The sequence below is a fragment of the Melanotaenia boesemani genome, chromosome 5, assembly GCF_017639745.1.
Source record: "Melanotaenia boesemani isolate fMelBoe1 chromosome 5, fMelBoe1.pri, whole genome shotgun sequence".
NCBI classification, from domain to species: domain Eukaryota; kingdom Metazoa; phylum Chordata; class Actinopteri; order Atheriniformes; family Melanotaeniidae; genus Melanotaenia; species Melanotaenia boesemani.
The window spans coordinates 13,151,065-13,178,835 of record NC_055686.1 but is presented as its reverse complement, the minus strand read 5'-3'; the positions used below and the strand labels follow the sequence as shown (position 1 = coordinate 13,178,835).

At 38.4% G+C, this 27,771-nt stretch overlaps 3 protein-coding genes across 5 annotated transcripts; 1 reads left to right on the top strand and 2 right to left on the bottom strand.

Moving 5' to 3' along the window:
• Window positions 1–207: 207 nt before the first annotated feature.
• Window positions 208–4,547, bottom strand: LOC121639448 (prostaglandin D2 receptor 2-like). The gene is made up of 2 exons (XM_041984673.1): window positions 3,739–4,547; window positions 208–2,066 (listed from the first exon to the last, which is right to left on the bottom strand). Exon 2 carries the CDS (start codon window positions 2,024–2,026, stop codon window positions 998–1,000), a length of 1,029 nt encoding a protein of 342 aa, XP_041840607.1. The 5' UTR covers window positions 2,027–2,066; window positions 3,739–4,547; the 3' UTR covers window positions 208–997.
• A 130-nt stretch (window positions 4,548–4,677) lies between these two features.
• On the bottom strand, window positions 4,678–8,434 carry LOC121639445 (prostaglandin D2 receptor 2-like). Its single transcript, XM_041984669.1, has 2 exons — window positions 8,308–8,434; window positions 4,678–6,545 (listed from the first exon to the last, which is right to left on the bottom strand). The coding sequence occupies exon 2, from the start codon at window positions 6,503–6,505 to the stop codon at window positions 5,390–5,392; it is 1,116 nt and encodes a 371-aa protein (XP_041840603.1). The 5' UTR covers window positions 6,506–6,545; window positions 8,308–8,434; the 3' UTR covers window positions 4,678–5,389.
• Window positions 8,435–24,394: 15,960 nt separating this feature from the next.
• LOC121639378 lies at window positions 24,395–27,002 on the top strand. 3 transcript variants are annotated; one of them, XM_041984566.1, is made up of 6 exons: window positions 24,395–24,511; window positions 25,395–25,548; window positions 25,651–25,845; window positions 25,909–25,988; window positions 26,243–26,283; window positions 26,380–27,002. In XM_041984566.1, the coding sequence occupies exons 1-6, from the start codon at window positions 24,506–24,508 to the stop codon at window positions 26,492–26,494; spliced, it is 591 nt and encodes a 196-aa protein (XP_041840500.1). In that variant the 5' UTR covers window positions 24,395–24,505; the 3' UTR covers window positions 26,495–27,002. The 3 variants fall into 3 exon arrangements, with proteins under 3 accessions (XP_041840500.1, XP_041840499.1, XP_041840501.1); XM_041984565.1 differs by having other exon boundaries at window positions 24,398–24,511; window positions 25,651–25,988; XM_041984567.1 differs by lacking the exons at window positions 25,909–25,988; window positions 26,243–26,283 and having other exon boundaries at window positions 24,401–24,511; window positions 25,651–25,866; window positions 26,477–27,002.
• Window positions 27,003–27,771: the final 769 nt, after the last annotated feature.

Here is a 27,771-nt window from a genome sequence, read left to right as displayed (position 1 = left end):
ACAACGATTGACATTTTTTCAAACGCTTCTTTCCTGTCAGTCATTTAGGAAATTGTGGTGTGAATATCTGTAGAAACACAAGTGTCACTTTGGTGAAATGACTGCAAGACACATGTGACATTGCAACATCAGAATTTTGTTCTATAGATTTTTTTTATTATTTTATTAAAAGATAGCACTTGAATGAAATAAAACTAATGCACAATGCAGATTTTGAGTAATATCATATACACAAAGCTTTATGAGTACATTCATTTACATAAGAGCACTTTGTACCTGCAAAAATGTTGCTTGTGTCAGCACCTGCACCTCCTGATAATATCTAGCATGAGAAACATCCTTCATCTGAGACCTACAGCTCATCTTGCCAAGTGTGAAACTGAAATCAATGTATGTTCCACCCTTAATGCTGTTTGCTCTTTAGCACTATCACAGTAAAAATGTTCGTTATATACAGTATGGTTTAGGCTGCTCTAGCTGCTTTGTTGAAAATAAAACAATTCATGCAGGAAAATATGTTAATCAAGCACATTGTAGAAGAGTTAAGGCATTTAAAGAGCCTAAACTCTTAAAACAAAGCTTCTTTTTCTGGTAATGCTCATCTGAGAGTGTGACCAGCACAAACAAACAAGAAATAAAAATCCCAAATGTAAAGCTTACTAGAAGAAGGAATGACTCTGAAACACATCTAAAGTAGTTTAAAATAAACTTATAAACATTAACATTAAAAAGGGAAGAGGGGACAAAAACAGGCCCTAGAAAAAACATCAACTTTAAATTCTAAGTGGAGCATATCAGGGAAATGGAGTTTCTTGTCACATTATCACATAGCATGACACAGCAAAATGACAGAGGACAAATCAAGTTTTCTTCACATACCAGCTACACTATTGCTACACTATGGATATAAATAGGTTGTTTCAGTTCATATTACTGAGCCTTTCAGCCTGCCCCTCCGTATTTAGAGAGGTGGAAGTTGGAATGGATCGCTTCGGCTTCATTGCAAACTGATGGAGTGCCGCATGGTGCTGCGACGCCTGGCTAGCTCTACCAGATCTTCAGCCAGTACACTTTCCATCACTGCTCCAAGAGAGTGTCTGATCTTATGGCACAAGTCAGGGCAGCTGAACACATACAGGATGGGGTTGAGGACACTGTTAAGGAAGCCAATAGTTGCTGAAATTGGAAGACTCTTGGTTGCAAACTTATGTGCAGGATTTTCACTGGGGGTCATTACCTCCATGATGATGAAGATGTGGTATGGAGCCCAGCAGAGAAAAAAGGTCACAACTACAGCTATTACCAGTCGAACAAAATGGAAAGGCCTCCGACAGCCTCTGCGTGCCAAGCTGACATTCACAGCTGCATAGCTACAGATGATGATTAGGAGAGGAATCAGGAAGGCTAGAAAGAACTTCATAAAAGCCAAACCCTCTTTCCGCTGTTTGACCAAAGCTTCCTTATCGTATTGCCCACTAGGGAGAAATTTATAATAATTGTAGTAACAGAGAATCTTGCTTTTTTTTACGGGAATTGTGTCACGGAACATGTAAAAGGGGATAATGCAGATTACAGCGAAGGCCCAAATTCCTCCACATATCTTCCCCACTAGTTTGATGCTTCTGTGGTTCTGGGCCCAGACAGGTTTTAGCACCACCAGGCAGCGGTCCAAAGAAATGGCTGCCAAGAGGAAGGCACTCACAAACATGTTGAGAAAAAAAATGGAGGAATGGATGCGGCAGAAGGTTGCACCCAATGTCCAGGTGTTACCACGGGCCATGTAGAGGGTAAAGAAGGGCAGGGAAGCCGTGGCCAACAGATCAGAGGCTGCAAGGTTCAGGATCCAGATGCTGATAATAGAACGCTTAACACAGAACCCCACCACTCCAAGGATTAGAAGGTTTTCCAGGATGCCAATTGTAGAGACGAGTCCATGGAGAGAAATGGTGAAATAATTTATTGAAGTCATGTTGGATGTGAGGTTTGGTTGTCCAGTGGTGGTATTTGTGCTCGGGTTAGAAATCATTATGCAAGCAAAGGCTGGTTTTTCTTCTTACTGCTGAGATCTGTAACAGAGATTAGTGCATATATTATTTAATTAATAAAATAAATTGGGGGAAAATTGATTTTTTTTTTCTAAGCTAGGTACTGTTAAAGTAAGTTATAACTTCAGATCCTATTTAATATGTTCTCTAATAAAATGGAATGATGTAAAAAGGAATATGTTTTAGGTATTTTTATCTTAATAACTTACAGTGCACTGCAATAAACAATTTGTTACATATAGAATCATAAAAGTATGGTTAACCAACATGATGCAAAAGTTACTTTTGTTTGTTTTTAACTAGAATTCATTTGCACATGTCAAAATTAGTAAAACGTGTGAATAGAATAAACAAGAACTACAGCAGAGGTGTAAAAAACATGGGCGTGTTGTTGTTGCACATACATTAGGCTTTTGTTAGCCAGTTTTTTATGCTTGTTTGAAACTATTTACCTAAAAAAATATGTTCTTAAACTGTTTGTCAGTTATGAATAACTTAATCGGTCCTATAGCTTATGGTTATTACACAACTGGGAGGTAAGTTTGTGGCCAAAACATTGTAAATGGTCCACTTTATTAACAGCCATGTAGACTGTTGTCTAATTTAACCAAATGGCGCATGTTATTCCACTTGCTCCCTTCTAGGCTGTATGCAGCTTTGCTCTAAACTCAACATTGAAATAGTCACCATAACATAATCATAATCTGTAACATAATCAATGTAATTTTGTGCTTCTGAAAATAGAATTAACTCCATAGAGGGACATAGGATTATAACATTGCCTGAAGTAGTCATAAAATGACTGCTAGTTCATATTTAAGTGACAGTACATTTGGTTTTTGGAGGTCAGTCGGGTTTGAAGGATGGAATTACACAACTTCACTAAATCTGTACTGTACAACAGCTGAAACCCACCAATAACCGTTTACAGTTTTTCTTTTTTCTTTTTTTTTCTAAAGCTGTGTGAACAGAATTTCTGCCCATTTGAATGTCGCACTAAAAGAGGAACAGACTGTTTTCTTTGCAGCTTATGTGCTGCCACTGTGAGTCTTTTTAGTTTTGTTACACATCCTTTATCAGTCATTTTAAGGTCACTTGTGTAACTAACCTGCTTGATCTGATTTTATAATGCTTTGTGCCAACTTAAAAACTCAAGCATTCACAAGGTTTCTCAGTTTTTTACTTGTTAATTTTTCAATGCACTTAAAGATTAGAATGAAGCTGTGATAGCCAAGATGTCAAACATTAGTCCAGATTAGCCCACCCTTGTTTTCATAAATGAGTCTTAATGCATATTTAAAATGTATAAGTTTGACCTCTTTTGCATTATCACACTGAAAATATATATAATACTGAATAAGCTGTGTGCACTTATGCCCACGATGATACTGTTTGATGAATTCGTGATCTTGTATTTAAACAAAATGACTTACAAAAAAAAAAAATGAAATAAATAAATAAATAAATTAGCACTGCCTCCAGCACTACATGACAGCACCTTGGTCCAAAAGGAATCACAGCAGTCTGACTACCACTTAATGATGACGTCCCATCTTGTTTGAATTCTTGCTTGTGTTGTTCTAATTCTCAAATGCAAGTTGCTTTGGATAAAAGCGTCTGCTAAATGACTGTAGAATAGTAGAATAGAATAGAAAAATATGTAGACACTGTGTAGAAAAAAGAAATCACCTACCGGACTCCTTTGTTTAAATTGTTACTGGCAGCCCTGGCGTGGTCTCTGTAACGCACAACTCAAGCACTCAATGTATAAATACAACAAAAGGAAGTCTCAAACCTCAAGAGGAACATTGCCTTCTCAGAAAATGTGTCAAAGTGACAAACTTTTTTTGCCATTTGTTACACCAAATCTTTATAAAAAGAAATTTACATTGAAGAGCTAATAGAGTTTGATGCACAATGATCTGATATGCAAAATACATTTATAGTTATTTCTTAATCATTTAGATTTCTGTTTGGGTTTTGTTTTGTTTTGTTTTGTTTCAGTAGAAATTCTATATTTTAGGTGTTCTGTTGCATGTGATGTATCACAAAATTATCTTTTTTCGAACAACTCAAGATGAAATCCCACAGATCTTTTAGTCAGGTTTATCTATTGAGTGACTAGTAAAGGATTATGAGAAAGTCTTGTCTTTTTTCTACATGATTGCATTTTTAAAGCTGTTGCCACAGCTATTACAACCTCTGTACTGCAGTTTACTGTGGTGACATATGAATCATTGCTTTAGAAAGAAAACAGTGTTAAACTTGGAAGCATTTGCAAGCCACTGGTTTCAGAAGAACTTGCTATATTTAAGTCAGCATACTGGGTTTCATTTTAAACAACTATGACAAAAGAATATGTTGAAAAGAATAAGATTTTCATTTCAAATTATGTCAATCTTTAAAAAAAGGGGGGGATATGAAACCAAGTTAACAGCCAGATTCTGATTTAAGCAACTCCCACTATCAGTTCAGGCTTTTTGTAATATTTATTTTTTCATCTGTCTTTCTTTCATAATTGTGTCTAACTTTTTAAGTCCAACATGTGACATTGCAACATCAGTTTTTTCTTTAGATTTTTTTTCATTATTTTATTATGATATATATAATGATATAAAACTAATGCACAATGCAGATTTTGAGTAATATCATATACACAAAGCTTTATGAGTACATTCATTTACATAAGAGCACTTTGTACCTGCAAAAATGTTGCTTGTGTCAGCACCTGCACCTCCTGATAATATCTAGCATGAGAAACATCCTTCATTTGAGACCTACAGCTCATCTTGCCAAGTATGAAACTGAAATCAATGTATGTTCCACCCTTAATGCTGTTTGCTCTTTAGCACTACCACAGTAAAAATGTTCGTTATATACAGTATGGTTTAGGCTGCTCTAGCTGCTTTGTTGAAAATAAAACAATTCATGCAGGAAAATATGTTAATCAAGCACATTGTAGAAGAGTTAAGGCATTTAAAGAGCCTAAACTCTTAAAACAAAGCTTCTTTTTCTGGTAATGCTCATCTGAGAGTGTGACCAGCACAAACAAACAAGAAATAAAAATCCCAAATGTAAAGCTTACTAGAAGAAGGAATGACTCTGAAACACATCTAAAGTAGTTTAAAATAAACTTATAAACATTAACATTAAAAAGGGAAGAGGGGACAAAAACAGGCCCTAGAAAAACATCAACTTTAAATTCTAAGTGGAGCATATCAGGGAAATTGAGTTTCTTGTTACATTATCACATAGCATGACACAGCAAAATGACAGAGGACAAATCAAGTTTTCTTCACATACCAGCTACACTATTGCTACACTATGGATATAAATAGGTTCTTTCAGTTCATGTTAATGAGCCTTTCAGCCTGCTCCTCCGTACTTAGAGAGGTGGAAGTTGGAATGGATCGCTTCGGCTTCATTGCAAACTCGGAAGTGCTGATGGAGCTTCGCATAGTGCTGCGGCGCTTGGCTAGCTCTACCAGATCTTCAGCCAGTACACTTTCCATCACTGCCCCAAGAGAGTGTCTGATCTTATGGCACAAGTCAGGGCAGCTGAACACATACAGGATGGGGTTGAGGACACTGTTAAGGAAGCCAATAGTTGCTGAAATTGGAAGACTCTTGGTTGCAAACTTATGTGCAGGATTTTCACTGGGGGTCATTACCTCCATGATGATGAAGATGTGGTATGGAGCCCAGCAGAGAAAAAAGGTCACAACTACAGCTATTACCAGTCGAACAAAATGGAAAGGCCTCCGACAGCCTCTGCGTGCCAAGTTGACATTCACAGCTGCATAGCTACAGATGATGATTAGGAGAGGAATCAGGAAGGCTAGAAAGAACTTCATAAAAGCCAAACCCTCTTTCCGCTGTTTGACCAAAGCTTCCTTATCGTATTGCCCACTAGGGAGAAATTTATAATAATTGTAGTAACAGAGAATCTTGCTTTTTTTTACGGGAATTGTGTCACGGAACATGTAAAAGGGGATAATGCAGATTACAGCGAAGGCCCAAATTCCTCCACATATCTTCCCCACTAGTTTGATGCTTCTGTGGTTCTGGGCCCAGACAGGTTTTAGCACCACCAGGCAGCGGTCCAAAGAAATGGCTGCCAAGAGGAAGGCACTCACAAACATGTTGAGAAAAAAAATGGAGGAATGGATGCGGCAGAAGGTTGCACCCAATGTCCAGGTGTTACCACGGGCCATGTAGAGGGTAAAGAAGGGCAGGGAAGCCGTGGCCAACAGATCAGAGGCTGCAAGGTTCAGGATCCAGATGCTGATAACAGAACGCTTAACACAGAACCCCACCACTCCAAGGATTAGAAGGTTTTCCAGGATGCCAATTGTAGAGACGAGTCCATGGAGAGAAATGGTGAAATAATTTATTGAAGTCATGTTGGATGTGAGGTTTGGTTGTCCAGTGGTGGTATTTGTGCTCGGGTTAGAAATCATTATGCAAGCAAAGGCTGGTTTTTCTTCTTACTGCTGAGATCTGTAACAGAGATTAGTGCATATATTATTTAATTAATAAAATCAATTAGGGTAAAATAGATTTTTTTTTTATTTCTAAACTAGGGACCTTTAAAGTAAGTTATAACGTCAGATCCTATTTAATATGTTCTCTAATAAAATGGAATGATGTAAAAAGGAATATGTCTTAGGTATTTTTATCTTAATAACTTACAGTGCACTGCAATAAACAGTTTGTTGCATATAGAATCATAAAAGTATGGTTAACCAGCATGATGCAAAAGTTACTTTTGTTTGTTTTTAACTAGAATTCATTTGCACATGTCAAAATTAGTAAAACGTGTGAATAGAATAAACAAGAACTACAGCAGAGGTGTAAAAAACATGGGCGTGTTGTTGTTGCACATACATTAGGCTTTTGTTAGCCAGTTTTTTATGCTTGTTTGAAACTATTTACCTAAAAAAAATATATTCTTAAACTGTTTGTCAGTTATGAATAACTTAATCGGTCCTGTAGCTTATGGTTATTACACAACTGAGAGGTAAGTTTGTGGCCAAAACGTTGTAAATGGTCCACTTTATTAACAGCCATGTAGATTGTTGTCTAATTTAACCAAAAAGCGCATGTTATTCCACTAGCTCTCGTCTAGGCTGTATGCAGCTTTGCTCTAAACTCAACATTGAAATAGTCACCATAACATAATCATAATCTGTAACATAATCAATGTAATTTTGTGCTTCTGAAAATAGAATTAACTCCATAGAGGGACATAAGATTATAACATTGCCTAAATAGTTCATATTTAAGAGACAGCACATTTGGTTTTTGGAGGTCAGTCGGGTTTGAAGGATGGAATTACACAATTTCACTGAATATGTGACCTCTAGTTACAATGAGACTAATTAGGTTTAAGTTTAAAACCTAAACCAAATCCACTTGCAGTTGACAAGTTAACACCTTGTAAAATATGAAATGATGAAAGATAAACTTCACTAAATCTGTACTGTACAACAGCTGAAACCCACCAATAACTGTTTACAGTTTTTCTTTTTTCTTTTTTTTCTAAAGCTGTGTGAACAGAATTTCTGCCCATTTGAATGTCGCACTAAAAGAGGAACAGACTGTTTTCTTTGCAGCTTATGTGCTGCCACTGTGAGTCTTTTTAGTTTTTTTACACATCCTTTATCAGTCATTTTAAGGTCACTTGTGTAACTAACCTGCTTGATCTGATTTTATAATGCTTTGTGCCAACTTAAAAACTCAAGCATTCACAAGGTTTCTCAGTTTTTTACTTGTTAATTTTTCAATGCACTTAAAGATTAGAATGAAGCTGTGATAGCCAAGATGTCAAACATTAGTCCAGATTAGCCCACCCTTGTTTTCATAAATGTGTCTTAATGCATATTTAAAATGTATAACTTTGACCTCTTTTGCATTATCACACTGAAAATATATACAATACTGGATAAGCTGTGTGCACTTATGCCCACGATAATATTGTTTGATGAATTCGTGATCTTGTATTTAAACTAAATGACTTACAAAAAAAATAAAAATAGCACTGCCTCCAGCACTACATGACAGCACCTTGGTCCAACAGGAATCACAGCAGTCTGACTACCACTTAATGATGACGTCCCATCTTGTTTGAATTCTTGCTTGTGTTGGTCTTATTCTCAAATGCAAGTTGCTTTGGATAAAAGCGTCTGCTAAATGACTGTAGAATAGTAGAATAGAATAGAAAAATATGTAGACACATATGTAGAAAAAAGAAATCACCTACCGGACTCCTTTGTTTAAATTGTTACTGGCAGCCCTGGCGTGGTCTCTGTAACACACAACTCAAGCACTCAATGTATAAATACAACAAAAGGAAGTCTCAAACCTCAAGAGGAACATTGCCTTCTCAGAAAATGATGTGTCAAAGTGACAAACTTTTTTGCCCTTTGCTACACCACAACCTTTGTAAAAGGAAATTTACATTGAAGAGCTAATAGAGTTTGATGCGCAATGATCTGATATGCAAAAATACATTTATAGTTATTTCTTAATCATTTAGATTCTTGTTTGGGTTTTGTTTTGGTTTTTGTTTTATTTTGTTTTGTTTAGTTTTTATTCAGTAGAAATTCTATATTTTAGGTGTTCTGTTGCATATGATGTATCAGAAAGTTATCTTTTATCGAACAACTTAAAATAAAATCCCACAGATCTTTTAGTCAGATTGATCTATTGAGTGACTAGTAAAGGATTATGAGAAAGTCTTGTCTTTTTCTCTACATGGATGCATTTTTAAAGCTGTTGCCACAGCTATTACAACCTCTGTACTGCAGTTTACTGTGGTGACATATGAATCATTGCTTTAAAAAAGAAAACAGTGTTAAACTTGGAAGCATTTGCAAGCCACTGGTTTCAGAAGAACTTGCTATATTTAAGTCAGCATACTGGGTTTCATTTTAAACAACTATGACAAAAGAATATGTTGAAAAGAATAAGATTTTCATTTCAAATTATGTAAGTCTTGAAAAAAAAGAGGATATGAAACCAAGTTAACAGCCACATTCTGGTTTAAGCAACTCCCACTATCAGTTCAGGTGTTTTGTAATATTTATTTTTTTCATCTGTCTTTTTTTTCATAATTGTGTCTAACTTTCTAAGTCAAATCCTCCCATACAGTCTGGACCGCTGTCTTTTCTTGAAGGCCTGTTTCCGGTCCTTGTGGTTTTTTGTTTGTTTGTTTGTTTGTTTGTTTGTTTTTTTTTATAAAACTAGCATGATTTTTCTTGAGACACAGACATAGTGCTACAGTTACACTTTGTCAGACATCTTTAACCAAATATTTTTACTTACAGAATACTTGACAAATTTGAAGAAACACCTGCACACTCACATCCAACTTTTAATTTATCCCAGTCTGAATTATAGAATTTGAGCATCCGCCACCTGCTTAGACAACGTGTTTCTTCTTTAAAGGTACAAACAAATAATTCATGAAAAATAAAGACAGCAAATTGGTGACAGTCAGTCACCAGCAGAGTGTACTTCAACCAGTGTTGGGGGGTAACGATATTACTTTTGTGGGTAATGAAATAAAGTAGTGCGTTACACTTAACAGATTGGTAACAAAATTACTTTACTGGACTACAGTAACACGTTTTTCTGCATTACTTAAGCCTTGTTTTCCTATGTGTGAAGTCCTGATCCGTTTTAAGTGGTTCACACATGCTGCTGCCTGTGTGTGTGCTTGCCTGGACACGTTGCCATAGAGATTGATTTGCGTGATGTAGCTGATTGTGCGCTAACCAAGGAAATGATAATGGAGCTGGAGACGGAGACGGAGACAGGGGCTTTTGGTCAGTGGAGATATTCACATTATTTTTAGTTCAGTCCAGTTTCAGTCCAAACTTGTGGTGAAAGATCCTGCTCGCCGGTCAGTGGAAGGAGTCCTTCAACAGCCGACCCGCCAAAACAAGCTAAGCTTTTTTTAACATTTCCTGGAGAGCAGCAGCCGGTAAGACAGAAATTAACAAGCTAGTTGCAGGGTTCATTGTAGGAGACATGCGCCCCCTGTCGACTCCCCCATGTAAAGTAATAAGTAGTGATGTTACTTTTCAAATGCAGTAACTAGTAAAGTGATACCATTACTATTTACAGAAATAATGAGTAACTAGTAACTAATTACTTTTTTAGAGTAACTATCCCAACACTGACTACAACAAATTGTAATCTCCTCTTGGTGTCTTGTGCTACTGAAGCAAGGTTTTTGTTTTGTTTTTTCAAGTATTTAAGAGGCAAATTTGATGTCTGTTACTGTAAAAGCAGATCAGGAGCAATAAGAAAATAATTACTCCTCCACTTTTGGCACACTTTGCATCTAGAAGTTCCCTTACATTACAATTATTGTGATGAACTAAAGACACAAACAAGTGAGTGTTCATGTGTGTGTAAATGTGTATGTGGTTTGGGGTTAAGTATTTATCTCTTTCTTCTATGATCTGGAAGACTTCCTTTTACTGTCATCACTATTAGGGTTTCGTTCAGTTAAGAATTCTCTTTAATGTATTTAAAAGTGTTTAATTTTGAGACAAAAGTGAAAGTATTACTCATATATAGTGAAACTAAAAAAAATTGCTTCACTGCTGTGTTATCAAGTACATCAAAATCTGCTGACATGTGGGCCTTAGCGTGTTGAATATCTCAAGAAAAAGCAAGCAAAGCAGAAGTTACCAAACTTGAGGACAAGCAGGGCGTTCACTCAAGAAGACACTCTCTGGTCTCATAAATCAGTACCAAAGAGCAGCGTTTGTACAAACACGTAGAAATTGATTATTTTTGTGTCTTTGCACAGTGTAAAGATCAAATGATGAATCTCACTAATTATTTAGATTTTATGCTTTTCTGAAATTCCATAAATAATGTGATTTTAAATTTTTCTAATTAATTATCAAAGGCATGAAATAGACTTTTTATTTATTTTAATTTTTTTTGTCAATTAAGAGAAATAAAAGTGTATGCCTTCACTTCTGCTTTTTGTCCTGTAAAATTTTAGCTGGCTGGAGACACTGTGTATGCAAATGCTACATAAGCTGGTGTTTTCACACTCTAGGAAGTTAGAAGTTACTCTCAGTGTATTTACATGGCAGTAAGTGCTTTTCTTCTGCCATAAACTGTGAAACAAAAAAAAAGAGTAAACTGTGAGTTGTGACTATTCATTCAGTCATTTTTAGCTGGAAGGGGGTTGGGGATTGGACTTGGCGTGTGTGTGTGTATACGTTTGTGCATGTTACTTTGTGAAAGATTTCATTGAGTGTTTTTATTCTTATGTTTTTAATTATGTAAAGAACTTTGTGTTGCCTATGGCATGAAAGGCGCTTTATAAATAAAGTTTGATTTGATTTGATTTGATGAAGGCAGTGTCAAAAATTTGTATATAAAAAGAATGACTCGCAAATGAACGGCTCACAGCTGTGAATCGGTTCCCATTGTTCATTTAAAAGAGTCGTTCAAAAGAATCAATTCGTTCATGAATGTCACATCTCTATTTCTTAATTTTGGACTTAGTTGATGTGGTAAAAAAACTTAAATTCCTGAACGCAGAAAAAGACAAGCAAATTATCTTACTAGAGAACCGAGTGGCTAACTTGGAGCAGCCAACGTGCATTAACGATCATCACTGGCCTGCATATCTCGCTCCTATGCATGGGTGGAATTGGATTTTCTCTTTTCTTGGTCCTTGTGTTGTCTGCTGGTTTGTTGTTGTTTGGTTTGGAAACTATTATAACAATATTAGATTACTTTTTCTCTGTATGATGCAGTGTGTGTGTATACACTTTCTCCTTGCTTATCCATAGGATATGGGAAACTGACCTTCCCTTGGATAAACGTCAGATGTCAGTAAATGCAGCATGTGATGTACTTCTATATGTTGTTCTAAATTATCTCTATCATGTTTTAGATCATAATTCAGAATTCATATATCATCTTACCAACCGTCTCCATGGTAAAAATTTCTGTCACAATACCAGCAGATGTGACAACTGAAGTTAAACAGCCAACATTGATGAAGAAACTGACAAAACTGATATGGATAAAAACACGTTTTACCTTTTATCATTGAAGTGTAAGTGTTTGTGCACCAGCAATAAAAGTCCTGCAGCAAAGTAGGACACCTGTAAAGTAAACACCTGTTGATGAAAATAGATCATTGGCTGTTTATGAAAGACAGTTTTCCTTTCATATTTTTACATTAGATGATCCCTTTAGTAATAATCAGGTCAATATTTCATAAAATCTAGACCTAAAAAAGGTTTAATTTCTGCCCCCCTTTTCCTGGTCAGTGCTCTGACTTGGCTCCCCATCAGAACACTTCTAGTCCTGCCCCTGCATATCTGAAGTATAAACCCTGTCTACCACCAGCCAACTGTTGTTAGAGAAGGTCCTGCCAAAAACAATACTTTTGGGTAAATATGTGACAGTGTGAACCATGAACCGCTAGTTTTCCTCCTTCTCAGCTGAACGATAAACAAATGCAACAAAAGTAGATCAGTTGAGCACTGACAGCTGTCACGGCACAGAGATGACCAGAGAGCCACTAGAGCAGACACGGTGCAAAACGCAGCGAGCGCAAGTTTAAAAAAGAATGCGGGAAGAGTGCTGGTGTCAAACCATCTCACTGGGAAAAGAGTCTGTGTTAAAACACCTCATTCTCCACTGTGGCGAATTCATGGGTTGCTCCATTAATGCTGTGTTTATTCTCAAGTCCATCCATAGAACCAGCCAGCTGAACTCTTCCATCGTGTCTCTCCACGTCCCACCGTCATAAAAGAGAAAAGATGGATGTATGGGGCTTGTCATGCCACTGTACATTAATTGCGTTAAAAATTTTAACGTAATTAATCACATAAATTAGTTAACGTGTTATTTTTGACAGCACTAATGAATATAAAATAATATTGTCATTCTGTATGCTGAGTTTTAGTAGCCTAAATATTGATTTAACATAAATACCTTGTGCGTGTGCATTTTCATTGCACCTATCTGTTTATTTTCATATGAAAGTCTTTTATTAAACCTCCGCTCTAGAGTCTATGATTATTTATTATCATTATTCATAAATATTATTCATAAGTAGGCGCTGTCAAACGCTACATCTCTGCCGTTTATAACAAACCAAACCATCGCTATAAAATTGAGCAAGTTAAGAATATTTATAAAGTGCATATATAAAAACAATGTTCTGAGTGAGCGAGATGACTGTGGCAAGATGGTCACCAGCGGACACATTTAACTCCATTGGCCAGCTGCACGATTGAGACATCTACCCTTTATTGTAGTTATCTGTGAAGGACACTTTCACGATAAATGGTGCGGCTGCACTGATAACCAGTATGTTTACGCACCCGAATGAAAAGGCTCATTATGCTTGGAAAGAACTTGATGAGGAAGTTCATTAATCTGAATCAGGCGTGTGAGAACACATCTAAACACATCTAAAACATACAGGGCAGTTGTACAGTGTGCATTAATATCTTTAATGCTATGGCAATATGAAATATGAATAAAACGCATTAAATACTTAAAAAAATGCTTATAAAATGATTAAATATATGAATTAGTACATTTAAAAATACAAGATGAAAATAAATCTTTTAAAATTTATAGTAAATGGATTACAAATTAATCAAAATTCTTAAACTGAAAGAACAGTGCTCAAGAACATGCATTTAACCTGCACAACATGAAAACACATCACTAATACAAACATCATGTGACATGAGGACAGGAAAGCACTGCAGTTTTCACACGCAATTTTCAATTGACCTTGATTGATTGATTAAAAGTTTTTATTTGAACAAAAGACATAAAAAGAAGAAAGAAGAATATAAATTAATACACAAAAGAATGAAAATTAAAATAAGTCCTTGTCCAAGGGGAGTGGGAAGAAGCCAGCGCTTAGCTGGTTCTGATGATTTACACCTGGTCAACAAAGTTAAACCACATTTAACTTAATTCCTGCCAAATTTCCCAACCATAACATAAACTGATCAGTTTTCTCTGTTTATGTCTCTTGAAGACGTTAACATACGTCAATGTTGGCAGTGAAGCACACACACATTTACACACAGATTGGTCTTAATTTCACAGAAAACGCAGCACAGTGTCAGATGATCACATTAATTAAAACACTTAATAGAAGGTTCTACATGTATGATTTATTTTTGAGTCAGTTGTTTCATCTTAAGTCCATCATATTCCCTACATCTTTCTGGGATTCAGCAGTGTTGGTCAGTATACGGTCAGACTGGTGTCCCTCTATGGCAAGCCGTTTTGACATTTATTAGGTAAACGGGATATGTATTTCAGATATCTGTATTTCAATTCTTCCTAGTCAAAATGGACATTTCAGATATCTAAAATGACATTCTTACTAGGACAAATGACGTCACATTCTCCATTCATGTGTATTGCGTTTTTACTTCCAGCTATCCTAAATGGCATTCCTCCTATCTAAAATAAACATTCTGGATATCTGAAACAGTATTCTTACTAGGAAAAATGAGAGTTTCTGATATCCAGAATCCAATTGTTTCTAGTCATAATTTTCATTTCAGATATCAGAAATGAAAAATACATTTCAGATAGCTATAAAATCATTTCAAACATCTACAATATTTTTTAAATAGTAACAATGTCATTACAGATGTCAACTACTGCTAATATGACTTGTTAAAATTACATTTCAGCTATCTACAATTATAATTATGTCTAGGAATAATGCAGTTACAGATACCTACAAACATATTTTAGTTATCTTGAGACAGAATGGTGGGGCACCATTTTGACATAAAAAAAGACTAACTGACTCTCCACATTTCTATTTTAGGTAGCATTAAAGCATTCTTCCCAGTTAGAATCATTTTCTTGCTCGTCTGAACTGCTTGTTTCCTGTTCAGAATTACAGTGTTCCTAGTGACAATTGTGATTAAAGACATTCTATGGCAAGCAGTTTTGACATTCATTAGCTTACTGGGATATGTATTTCAGATATCAGTAATTCAATTCTTCCTAGTTAAAATGAACATTTCAGATATCTAAAATGACATTCTTACTAGGACAAATGAACATTTCAGTTATCTAAAATGACATTCTTACTAGGACAAATGAACATTTCAGTTATCTAAAATGACATTCTTACTAGGACAAATGACGTCACTTTCCCCATTCATGTGTATTGCGTTTTTACTTCCGGCTATCCTAAATGACATTCCTCCTATCTAAAATAAACATTCTGGATATCTGAAACAGAATTCTTACTAGGAAAAACGTGAGTTTCTGATATCCAGAATCCAATTGTTTCTAGTCATAATTTCCATTTCGGGTATCAAAAATCATTACTAAAACAAACTAATGTAATCACCCGCGTGTGACCCATAATGCTTAGCGGCTCACATTCCGTATTTAACACATTCAGCTTCGTTAACTCCGTTTTCTCCATGAGTTGTAATGGCATTAGCGGTCATTGACAAGAACAACCTAATTTAAAATCCGCCCTGTTTTTGGATTTTGGTAATTCCTTTTTTTTATTTTTCCTTCTGAATGGACTTTATGCGCAGTCTCTTCCTGGTCACGATAAGCCAGCCCAACTACTTCCGGTTGACAGCTGCCAAAGCGGTTAATATGGTGTTTTTTACCCGTTGTCTTCAAGACTTGCCTCGCATCAACGTGGACGATGTCCACAGGATTTTCCAGAAGCATACGGCGACGTCCGCAAGCAAGCGGATTAAAGGCTTTAAGTTGTATATCACCAACTTTATACACGATTATGAAGGTAAGTGTTTCGCTAACAGTGGCAGCTCGAAGGTAGCATCATAAGAAGACAGGCAGCTAGTCAACGTGTTAATGTGATTAGGACACCGTGTAGTAAGAACAGTAAATATTACGCTCACATTTTACACAGAAATATATTTGGTCTGTTTTTGACATATAGTAATGCTTTGCTACTTATATTGTGTGTTCTTCGGTTAGCACCATTTGCTAATAAGTCACTACTGCTTCTCTTCCTCAGTTTCCGACAAGAGTGAGACAGAAGTGACAGTGAGGGCAAAGTGCTTCAGATCCATGAAAAAGAGCCAGAAGCCGCATTCATTGAGTGTAGGGAAATGGGAGCAGCGGGAAGAATTTACTTATTAAATATGACCTCAAACGGCAGTTAGTTGCAGTACTGGGTTTTCATGCTGCTGTAATTTTTGCTATTAATGTCTGTCGTTCAGAGGCATTTTCTACTCTGGTTTATTAATGTGATGGGAACTATGTAGCGCTCTACATTTATTGTCAGGAGTTTTTTTTTTTTTTTTTTCATTTAGACGAAATAAGGGGAAACGATGCATATTAATGAACATTCAGTCAAATGTAAATACCGTATATCCATCTGTAGGCCCCCTGGCAGGTCAATGGTACTACAGAAATGCACACTAGACAACAATAATTCAGTATTTTATATCTATTCAGTATTTTAATATATAAGAATATTTGGCTAAAACATATAACAAGTTTAACAACTTTAGTTGCTGTGCTTTTATAAGTCATACCAGTTTTAGGGCTATCATTCACTGCATGGATATAAAACACTTCACATGGTACTGTTTCTGTCAACTTCTTTTACAGGTGGTTCTCAAAGACACTAAACCTGTTGAGCTGCTGACGTACCAGTGTTCATGTGTTGCTGGGCTTGCCCTGTGCAATCATGTTGCAGCCTTGCTGTATCAGTCTGCTGATTACAGCCAGAAGGGACTTACAGCTGTACCCCCAACACAAAGCTGCACAGATTCTGAACAGCAGTGGCACAAACCTCGTACTCAGGTGAAAAATCCAAATTTTTTAACATAATGTTGTTAGTTACACACATACAAAAACGTCATCTTTAACTTTTACATTTCTTTACAGGGCTTCAAACCTGGTCCGACCAATCAGATGGTGATAGTATCAGCAAGACCCAAAGCAAGAAGACTGGCTGAAGGAATCCGGTAATACATTACACATAGAATAGTTCATTTATTTTCCTTTGTCTGTTTCATTGAATTTCCCTTTATAAGCATGCACACATGCACACTCGTCTTCTTAAAGCACACAGCTTGTTAACAGTGAGGCACAAGAGAAGGCATAGATGCAGTGAGTACATAGTACATGATAGATGATACCAAACCAACAAGCAGCGTGAACAACTTATTAAGAATAAAGTCTACTCCGAAGTTTGGCAGGTCAGAAGGTTATACTGAATTGATCTCATAAAATATTTGATATTTGATTAATAATAGTATAGTGTTTATATATATATATATATATATATATATATATATATATATATATATATATATATATATATATATATATATATATATATATATATATATATTATACTGTTTAATTATATACTGTTTATCCATGTGATGTGCTTCAGAGAAGTTTGCCATGTGAGAGGACAGTCATCGGCAGAAAGCTTGGCCGTTCGAATCTCCCGGTCAGGCTACAAAACTGCCGACATGAAGAGAGGCTTTGAGCTGGAGCCTATGGCAATAGAGGAGTATTGTCTGGCGAGGGACGTCAACCACTACCCATGTGGCGTCATCATTCATCCCGATGCGCCGTGGCTTGGGGCTTCACCAGATGGTCTAATCTATGACCCAAAAGCTGAACCTGCATTTGGACTGGTAGAGGTGAAGTGTCCTAATGTCAGAAGCTATGTCGACTGCACTTACCTCAGGGTCTCTGATGACATACTTCAGTTAAAAAAATCACATGCCTACTACTGGCAGGTGCAGGGGCAACTTTTATTAAGTGGATTTGAATGGTGCGACTTTGTAGTCTACACTGAGGATGACCTGTTCATTCAGAGGATTTACAGGGATGATGAAGTTCTACAAGCTAAAAAAGAGAAAACTGATTACTTTTATCTGCCCATGCTTTTGGCTTGAAAGTTATGATGCTTGCACTGCTTGTAAACAGAGGTGGGTAGTAATGTGGTACATTTACTCCATTACATTAACTTGGGTAAGTTTTTACAAAAAATGTACTTTTTATAGTAGTTTTAAAACGGTGTGCTTTTTACTTTCACTCAATTATACTTATAAATTAACACTACTTTTACTCCATTACAATTGCATGCACTTGTTGCTTCTATTTTTTGGCCATTTATTAATATGAATCAGTTTTGTTACACGACTTCCACATGACCATCTCAGAAAACAAACATACTGTGCTGATGACTACGTCAGTTTTATGAAGACTGATTTAATGTGATGATGTTTTATTCATGTTCATTTTTTTTCATCACTTTCAGTTATTGATTTTTAGTTAAAAAGAATATCTGATGTTGCTCAGAGAGCACTCAGTATTTTAGTAGTTTTTTTCTATAAGTACTTTTTAGTCTAACTAGAGTAATTATTTGGATGACTAGCTTTGACTTTTACTTGAGTCATATTTTTCTCATGTAACAGTACTATTATTTCAGAATTTTTGGCTTCTCTACCCACCTCTGCTTGTAAATGCGCTAAAAGCGGTAAGAAGAAGGGAGGAGGGATTGTGCTTTATGTGAATGAACGTTGGTGCAATCCCGGACACGTCCGTGTCAAGGAACGTCTCTGCAACCCAAACGTGGAACTGCTGGCTGTTGGGCTACGGCCGTATTACTTGCCAAGAGAGTTTACATCAGCCATTGTGTTAACTGCTTACATTCCCCCATCAGCTGATGCGGAGGCCGCCGCTGACGTCATCAGCTCCGTCGTCTCCCGGTTACAGACGCAGCAACCAAATGCCTTCATGGTAATCACAGGGGACTTTAATCATGCTAGCATGGACAGAACACTGACTGACTTCACTCAGTATGTGGACTGCTCCACTCGGGACAATAAAACTCTGGACCTACTGTATGCAAACGCACAGGGAGCATACAGTGCAACCGCCCTTCCCCCCCTCGGCAGGTCAGATCACAACCTGGTTCTACTTTCACCAAAGTATGTGCCTATTGTCCGGCGGCAGCCTGTGCCCACAAGGAGAGTGAGGAGGTGGACACAGGAGGCTGAGGAGGCCCTGCAGGACTGCTTTGACTGCACAGACTGGGATGCACTCTGCCTGCCTCATGGGGAGGACATCAACAATATGACGGACAGCATCACGGAATACATCAAATTCTGTGAGGACACTGTCATGTCCTCCAGGACTGTTAGATGCTTCCCAAACAACAAGCCGTGGATCACTAGCGACCTGAAGACCCTACTCAACAAGAAGAAGAGAGCCTTCAGGTCTGGAGACAGGGAGGAGTTGAGGAGGGTGCAGCACCAACTGAGGGACAAGTTGAGGGAGTGTAAGGACTCTTGCAAGAGGAAGCTGGAGGCCAAACTCCAGAAGAACAACATGAGGGAGGTGTGGTCTGGAATGAAGGAGATCAAAGGATGTGGGGGGAGAGGCAGACTGACTGATGGTAACAGGGAGAGAGCTAACGAGCTTAACACCTTTTTCAACAGGTTTAGCTCTCAGACTGCCCCTGTCTCCTCTGCCCCTACCCCAGCCATCCCACACCTCCCCCCTCTTCCAACTGCTCCACTGCTCTCCCCTCCCCCCCCTACAGTGAGCCCACTGGATCAGACTGGACTTCAACCCATAACACCTCCCCCCGCCCCAACCCCTTCCCCTGGCTTGACTGTAACAGCCTGGCAGGTGAGGAGACAGCTGGAGAGACTGAACAGACACAAGGCTGCTGGCCCGGACGGTATCAGCCCCAGGATACTGAGGACCTGTGCCAGCCAGCTGTCTGCAGTTCTCCAGCACCTCTTCAATCTGAGCCTCAGCCTGGAGAAGGTGCCACAACTTTGGAAGACCTCCTGCCTGGTTCCTGTTCCTAAGAAGTCATCTCCATCTGGCCTCAGTGATTACCGTCCAGTTGCCCTTACATCACATGTGATGAAGGTGCTGGAGAGGCTGGTGTTGGCCCACCTGAGGCCGCTGGTGAAACCTTCTCTCGACCCTCTGCAGTTTGCCTACCGGCCACGTGTGGGGGTGGATGATGCTGTCATCTATCTGCTGCAGCGAGCTCACTCGCACCTGGATGGTAGTGGAGGCATTGTGAGAGTCACATTCTTTGACTTCTCCAGTGCCTTCAACACCATCCAGCCTTCTTTACTGAGTGGGAAGCTGCGGCTGATGGGTGTCGGCGGGTCCTCTGTCTCCTGGATCGCTGATTACCTGACAGACAGGCCGCAGTTTGTCCGGCTGGGCGGTGTCCTGTCTGATGTGGTGATGAGTGATGTAGGAGCCCCGCAGGGCACTGTGCTCTCTCCATTCCTGTTCACCTTATACACCACAGACTTTCAGTACAACTCAGTCATGTCACCTTCAGAAATATTCTGACGACTCTGCAGTTGTTGGGTGTATAAGTGGTGGACGGGAGGAGGAGTACAGGGGGCTGGTGGACGGATTTGTGGAGTGGGCGGGTAAGAATCACCTGCTGCTTAATGTGGACAAGACCAAAGAGATGGTGCTAGACTTCAGGAAGAAGGGATCAGCTCCACAGCCCCTCTGCATCCTGGGTAGTGATGTGGACACGGTTGAGGAATATAAATACCTGGGAGTGACTATTGATAACAGACTGAGCTGGAAGACCAACAGCACAGCTGTGTACAAGAAGGCCTGCAGCAGACTCTACTTCCTGAGGAAGCTGCGGTCGTTCAACGTGTGCAGCAAGATGCTGGAAATCTTTTACCAGTCTGTTGTGGCCAGTGCCCTGTTTTCATCTGTGGTCTGCTGGGGGGGGGGCAGCATTGCAGCCAGTGACACCAACAGACTGAACAAACTGATCAGGAAGGCTGGCTCTGTCATTGGCTGCAGACAGGACACTTTAGAAGCAGTGGTGGAGAGGAGGACACTGAACAAACTGTTATCTATCTTGGATAACCCGGACCACCCTCTCCACCCTGTGCTGGACAGACAGCGAAGCTCCTTTTCCAAAAGGCTCAGACAGCTTTGCTGTCTCAAGGATCGCTTTAGGAAATCTTTCCTGCCACACGCAATAAGACTGTTTAACTCATCATCATTGTGTCAGAGATAACATATGAGTGACTGTTGTAACTGGTGAATTTTTGCACTGACTGGATCAACCTTGCACAGTTAAACTCCTCATCTTCACTACTAATCATTGCACTGGACTATATTATTCGCTGGCTATTCTCACTCTTACTGTGTATAGCTAAATATCTCCTTGTATAAGTCTTGTAAATATTGAAATTTTTATACTGTTTTTCATTTTTTTTGCTACCTTAAGAAGCACAACTGCTAAATGACTGTACTGCTGCAACACCTAAATTTCCCAGCTTGGGATGAATAAAGTACTTCTATTCTATTCTATTCTAAATAACAAATAAACACAAAACAATTAAAATTCCACCGTTTGTGTCCCAAAGGAAGGCTGTGAGATGGCCTTTTTTATTACATCAAAATGTTTAAAACAGCAATAACAATATCACATTCAATGACTAACTATTCTACAATAATCACTTGCAATGTCAGATTTGATTGTTCTACTTTGCCCAAGCCTTAACCAAGGGGCGATTTTCGTAGTTCAGCAGGAGACATGCAACAATGTACAGTTGATTAATGTTACCAAACATATTCAAAGGAATGACTGAATCAAATAACTTGTGTTCTTTCAATCTTCGAATCACACGCTCCACATGTACTCTGAGGTGTGCGATTGCCTGCGTTTCCCTGACCTCACTCTCAGGCATTTGATGTCTTCCTGAAAGAAATGCAGGTCTGTACATCTTACAGGGCACACAGTTGTCGATCAGGAAGCCTCTGTCCACCATGATCGCTGAGTCTGGACGGAGAAGCTTGCAAAGACCTGATTCCACAAACAGCTGCTTGTCACTGATTGAACTAGCATAGAGGGGAGAAACAAAGGTCACTGGACCATGTGGTGCTATACCAATCATTCCTTTCAGGGTGCAGTGGGACTTGTAGTTTGAGTAGACCTCACTCTGTAGCAAGGGAGAAGAAGGGGTTTGGCATCTCAGCTCAGTGCAGTCCAGAATCACAGTGGTGTCAGCATAGTCTCTGAACTCTACAGGTAGGTACTCCCGGATCCTCTCTTGTGTCATCCAGATTCTCTGTGCACCCAGAACAGAAAGTAAAAAATTGCTCCATGTGAGAATTATTCTGCTCACAGTAGATTGGTGGATTTGATAGCGGTCAGCCAGGTCCCTCTGCTTCAGTCCAAGGGCCAGGTAGTTCAGGAACAGGAACATCTCATCTATTGGGTGTAGAGCCTGTCCCTGTGAAATACACAAGATAAGAAATAAATGGTTTGCTGTACTACTTTATTGTGCTCTAGTTGGAAAATCACATAATTACAAATAAGGCCTACCGTGGGAGCACTCAGTCGTCCAGCATCATCAGCAGTTAAGCTGGTCGCTCGGACCATGTATTTCAGTGATGGTTGAATGACCTGCCAAAACCGCATCAGGTGGTCATAAGATGCAAACCTGGAAACAGATGGAGACCTAACTTCACCTGAGGGACATTCCATTTTGTTTTATTTATTATTTTGAAAATGACGATAAGCAGGATAAATGTTAACCAAACTACATTAGTCAGATATTCAGTCATTTTTTCCCCACACACTGTAAATTTTTTTTAGATAGACATTTATTTATGCCTCAGTGGGGTAATTCATAGTGCTGTAGACAGCTGTACAATTTCAAAGTAAACAAGTAAAAAAAATATGAATAGATAAACAAGTTGTGTATACAAATATATATATACACAACTACAATATAAATACATCAACACTGCTGTGAACAGGCCTAAAGGACCTGCAGTATCTCTCCATTGCATGATGCTTTTGGTGTTCTTGACCTTCATCTGCGATCTGAAGTAAACCTTCCTGCTACAAGCAACCACCTGTTAGACCGGGGTCTTATTAATTTGTATTTCAGAATACATTTTTAATTTCCATGTCCATGGAGTCTAACAAGTAAACCAGTCTATCCAAATATAAGAAGACAACCCTCATTTCCCCTTGATGTTTCACTCTCAGCAGATATCTGCATCTGATCCATCCACCTGGCTGCTTACTACCTGTAGATTCTACAGGTGAAGCTCCTGCAAACTTCAGTTATACTGAGGGGTTACCTTATGAAATAAATGCTTAACATTTTCACAGTACAGGGCAGCCCCTTTCACCCTGCTGCTGTCAGACCTTACAATCAGACCTGCTCACAGTCGACAACATGTAAGCTAGATGTTTACAGTAAGCAATAAGCAGAAAGTAATATACCATCTCCTGTGCTATAACTCTGCTCTTTAATTTTCACCAATATAAAAAATAAAATAATGGAGCTCCTCTTGTGACACTGTATTATCATCATCATTATCATCATCAACAACATTATTATTATTATTATTAAGAAGAATAGACTATGCATGCATGTAGCGTGGCTATGTATTATTATTATTATTATTGTCATTGCTGTTATCGTTATTATTATCACTTCTAAAGAGGGGCTCCATATAACTGGTCTAAAAGTATAAGATAACTAGCAAATGTACTTACCGGGTGAAAAAACGAATGTCCACATCGGACCCAACAAATCGCTGTATCCCGAAACGTGGCAGGGACATCTGCTCCAGCTGCTGCCTTTGTGGAGCGACTTCCTCTCGTAGCCTCTGGTTTTCCTCCAGCACACTGTCCACAACGGCAGGATCCGGACCCACGCAGTAGTCGTGATCGTGTGCACAATCTGGTTCCCCAGTTTCCACATTCTCTGGTTCTCTAGCTGTGCGTTCACACACAGAAAGTCTTCTCTCACCAAGAGAAAAGTTGTTCCACGGAAATAAAACTGGAATGGCGCCGGGTCTCAGCCGCCTCCTCTTGCCTTCCTTACTCGGCTCTTTGACATCTTGCGCTGTAAAGTGTCGACTGCATACACGAGTGTGTGGAGTGATGATGAGATTATCCCTTCTGATGTTCACGATCCATCTCTTCCGTTGTTGATCATCCGAGGGAAACGTGTGGAAACTGATTGTTGAATTGTATTTAGCTGACGAGGTACACAATGGAACACAGCAGTGTTCAGCTGTCGACCTTTCACGACGCTGAAACTTGTGTGCCTGTTTCATCTCACGTTATATATTATACCATTATAGTAATACACTCTTCTATAAACAACTATACAACCTGTTGTCTCGAATATTAACAATATCTTATTCCTTTGTTTCCCTCAGTGTTCAAATCTACAGCCACAACGTTACCCATAGCTTTAACCGGAAGCGTTTTTACTGGAGTGTCGTGAACCGGAAGTTAGAAAAACGTGCCTCAATGTGGGGTGGAGTCAAACGTTTGACTCCGCCCCAAGCAGAAAAAAAAGTAGACCAACATAGAAGAAATAGTAGAAGAAGAAATAGTAGTAGAAGAAGAAGAAGTAATAGCTGGCATCATGGAGGTAAGCAAAGTTTTTCATTCTGTTTTAACATGTTACTTTGCAATATTTGTGACAGACAAGGAAGGAAGTATAATCATTTTATTTTAAAATAAGTTATGATTGTATATATCTGCATTACATACCTTAATAGTGGGCTCTGTTATTACGGCTGGACAGCTAATCTGGGTATAGATTAGATTAGATTAGATTAGACTTTATTATCTCACAGTGGAGAAATTCACTTGTTACAGCAGCTCTTGTTATAGAATAAAGTACAGAGAGGCAAAATAAGGTGAATTTATAATTTGCATTACTGTTGCCGCGAAAAGGTTATAAACCTTCACTTAATATTTATATCTGGCACAACCTACTGCTGTGATTTTAAGCAGATTTATAAAGGTGCCATTCATAAGCACAAGACCAGTGTTTCTCAATAGTTGATGTGTGTCAAGGCACTTCTCCCCACCAGAATTGGTTTGGAGGGCGCGCACTGCCGCTCAGCAGCTTATGACGGCTCACAATGCTGGATTTCACCTCATAAACAAACAAAACAACAGCACAGGAGTTACTTGAATAATCATGCTAGATTTTTTGTTATTTCAGCGAGGTTTTCTAGCTGCATTGAACACTAGATTTGCTTCGATTTTTTCGTAAGTTTGCTACTATTTGGCTGAGGTCTCGTCCCTCCGTTCTCTCTTGGAATTGAGAAAAACTGCATTAGACAATCTGATAGCCAATATCTAATTAATCTGCAGGAATGATCAATTGATGCTCTTCCGTGTTCAGATAGTACATGTTAGCATCCTTGACATGACATTTGTTGTGGAAATGAAAAATGAGTACATAATCGGTTTCGTGAATATCTAATTGCTTTGCCTTTTAATGTTTATTGTTTTCCCTATAGAGACACATCAGTATAGGCCTTGATGGTGATGTACCCGTACCAGTTTCAAATTCCGATGATAGTGAGCATTTCCACTGTCCTTTTTGCAAGTACGCAGGTGCAAAAATAATGGTTGAAAACCATATTAAAGGCCATGCATCCGTAAGACACCAAGGTGCCTATCTTGCACATTACAGAAATAATTAATTCATTACATTAATTACATTAGATTTTCTTCAAAAGCATGAATCTTGTTCTCTTTATTCCTCTCTTACAGAATTCACAATGTTTAAGTGTGGATTAGCTTGTCGGGGGGCAACACATTTTCATTGTTGCTATTGTCCAGCAACCATTGTGAATAGACTTCAGTTTTTAAGGCATTTAAAAATTCATCAAGAGGAGGAGCCCCATGCAGCAACCCCTGCTCGGCACCAAGACACCCCCACACAGCACCCAGTATCCCCGGCTCAGGGTCCAAAGTTCTCTGCTCGGCACCAAGACACCCCCACACAGCACCCAGTATCCCCGGCTCAGGGTCCAGAGTTCTCTGCTCGGCACCAAGACACCCCCACACAGCTTGCAACACAAAAGAAGTTCACTTGTCCTCATTGCAAGGTAAAGTTAAATAAAAAAAACTTCAAAACACACTGCAAGAGAAAGCATTCCCACCACTTTGCGACAGTTTCAAAGGACAGATTTTTGGCCTGTCAGTGTGTTGATGGTAAACATGGTGTGTTTGTGGTTGAAAAATCTTTTTGTGGTCCATCAACACCCATACATGTCATTAAAAATACTTGGGGGCCAACACAGAAGATCATGTGTGAGGTTGACCAGTGACAATTTGCATTTGCAATCTGTTTCCTTTCTAGCGGAGGCAGAGACCTTGCCGGAGCTGGGAAAATGGAACAGAGTATGTTACCTGTTGAGGGCTTTTCTTTCACTGTTTTCTGTGTTCTCCAACTTTTATTTCATTATTTCATTATTTATTTTCTTTATTTTTGATTAGGAGGATTGTCTACTTAAGGACACCTTTGAGGCAGCAAGCTGGTGTGACAAGAGATCCTTCAAGGGAGAACTTTCCCTTCCCCAGGTCATCAGCATGGACCATGAAGCTGGTTTGAGGGCAGTGGAACTGCTATACATGTCTGAAGACCTGGATGAAGAAGAGATTCATGATCTCAGGGAGCCTTTTCTCTTCCTTTTTACTGTGCAGGCAGACTATGAGGAGTTTTGTGTAGAGATGATGGATAAACGCCAGCTGCAGGTGTTCTGTGGTTTTGATCTGCAATAATTTTCTGTCCACATAATCTGAAGAGATGTGTTAACAGGTCTGTCTCGTGTTATGGTTTTGATAATTGTGTTCTGTTTCCTCAGTAAGTTGTTTTAAGGAGGTTTTCTTGTTTGGGTTCTTCTCATGTCCTGTTTTTGGTTCTTTTGTTTGTATGTGCTCCTGTGTTCACTTTTGTTTGTGTTATTTTATTTATTCTTTTAATCTTTTTTCTTGTGTTTTTGCTTGATTTTACTTGTATTGTTTTTATATATATTTTTAGTATTCTTTGTGTTCTTATGTCAGTCACTTTGTGACTGTTGTGTAAAGTGCTATACAAATAAAATGTGCTATGAAATATACCTTTTTGAAACATCAAGTCTGCGTCCTTGGGTCCACCGTCTCACCACTTCAACCACCTCACCTCAAACCCTAACAGTGAGTGAGGCATGTTTTATGAAGTGTCATAGGCACAAATATCACTTCAGTCTCTGTTATCCTTAATATAGCTTTAGATAGATAGACAACTTTATTTATCCCCGAAGGGAAATTGCGTTGTTGCAGTAGTCCAGTGGCACAAACTAAGAATAAAAAATAGAAGTAAAATATACAATATAAGTGAAGTGGAAAAAACATTGAAATAAAATTCAAATATAAATCCAGAGTGGAATAAAATTAAAAATATATAAAATGTAAATACAGAGTGGATTAGCAGATAAAGTGCAGTGGCAAGATGAAGTAATAATCAACAGAATATAATAACAGTGTGGTAATTGTAGTAGCAGCAATAGTGCATAATGGGAGTAATATAAATATTGATAAAATATGAACACCTTTTAGTCTTAGTACAGATATGATGTATGATAACTATGGGATATATAGTGTAGGTATAGGCATAATAAATGCATGATAGGTAAATATTACTGGCAAAATATACATACAATAAGACATTTCACAAGTTAAAAATAGGAATGTCTAAATCAATCAAATGTATGAACCTTTTTCATAGCTGTTTCTGCTTTAATATAGTTAGAAGCACCATATTAAATGCTAACTCCACTTCACTGTTCAGTTTAGCTGGCCATAATGACAATTAGTTGTTTTCTCATCTTTTACAAACTAATCCGGATA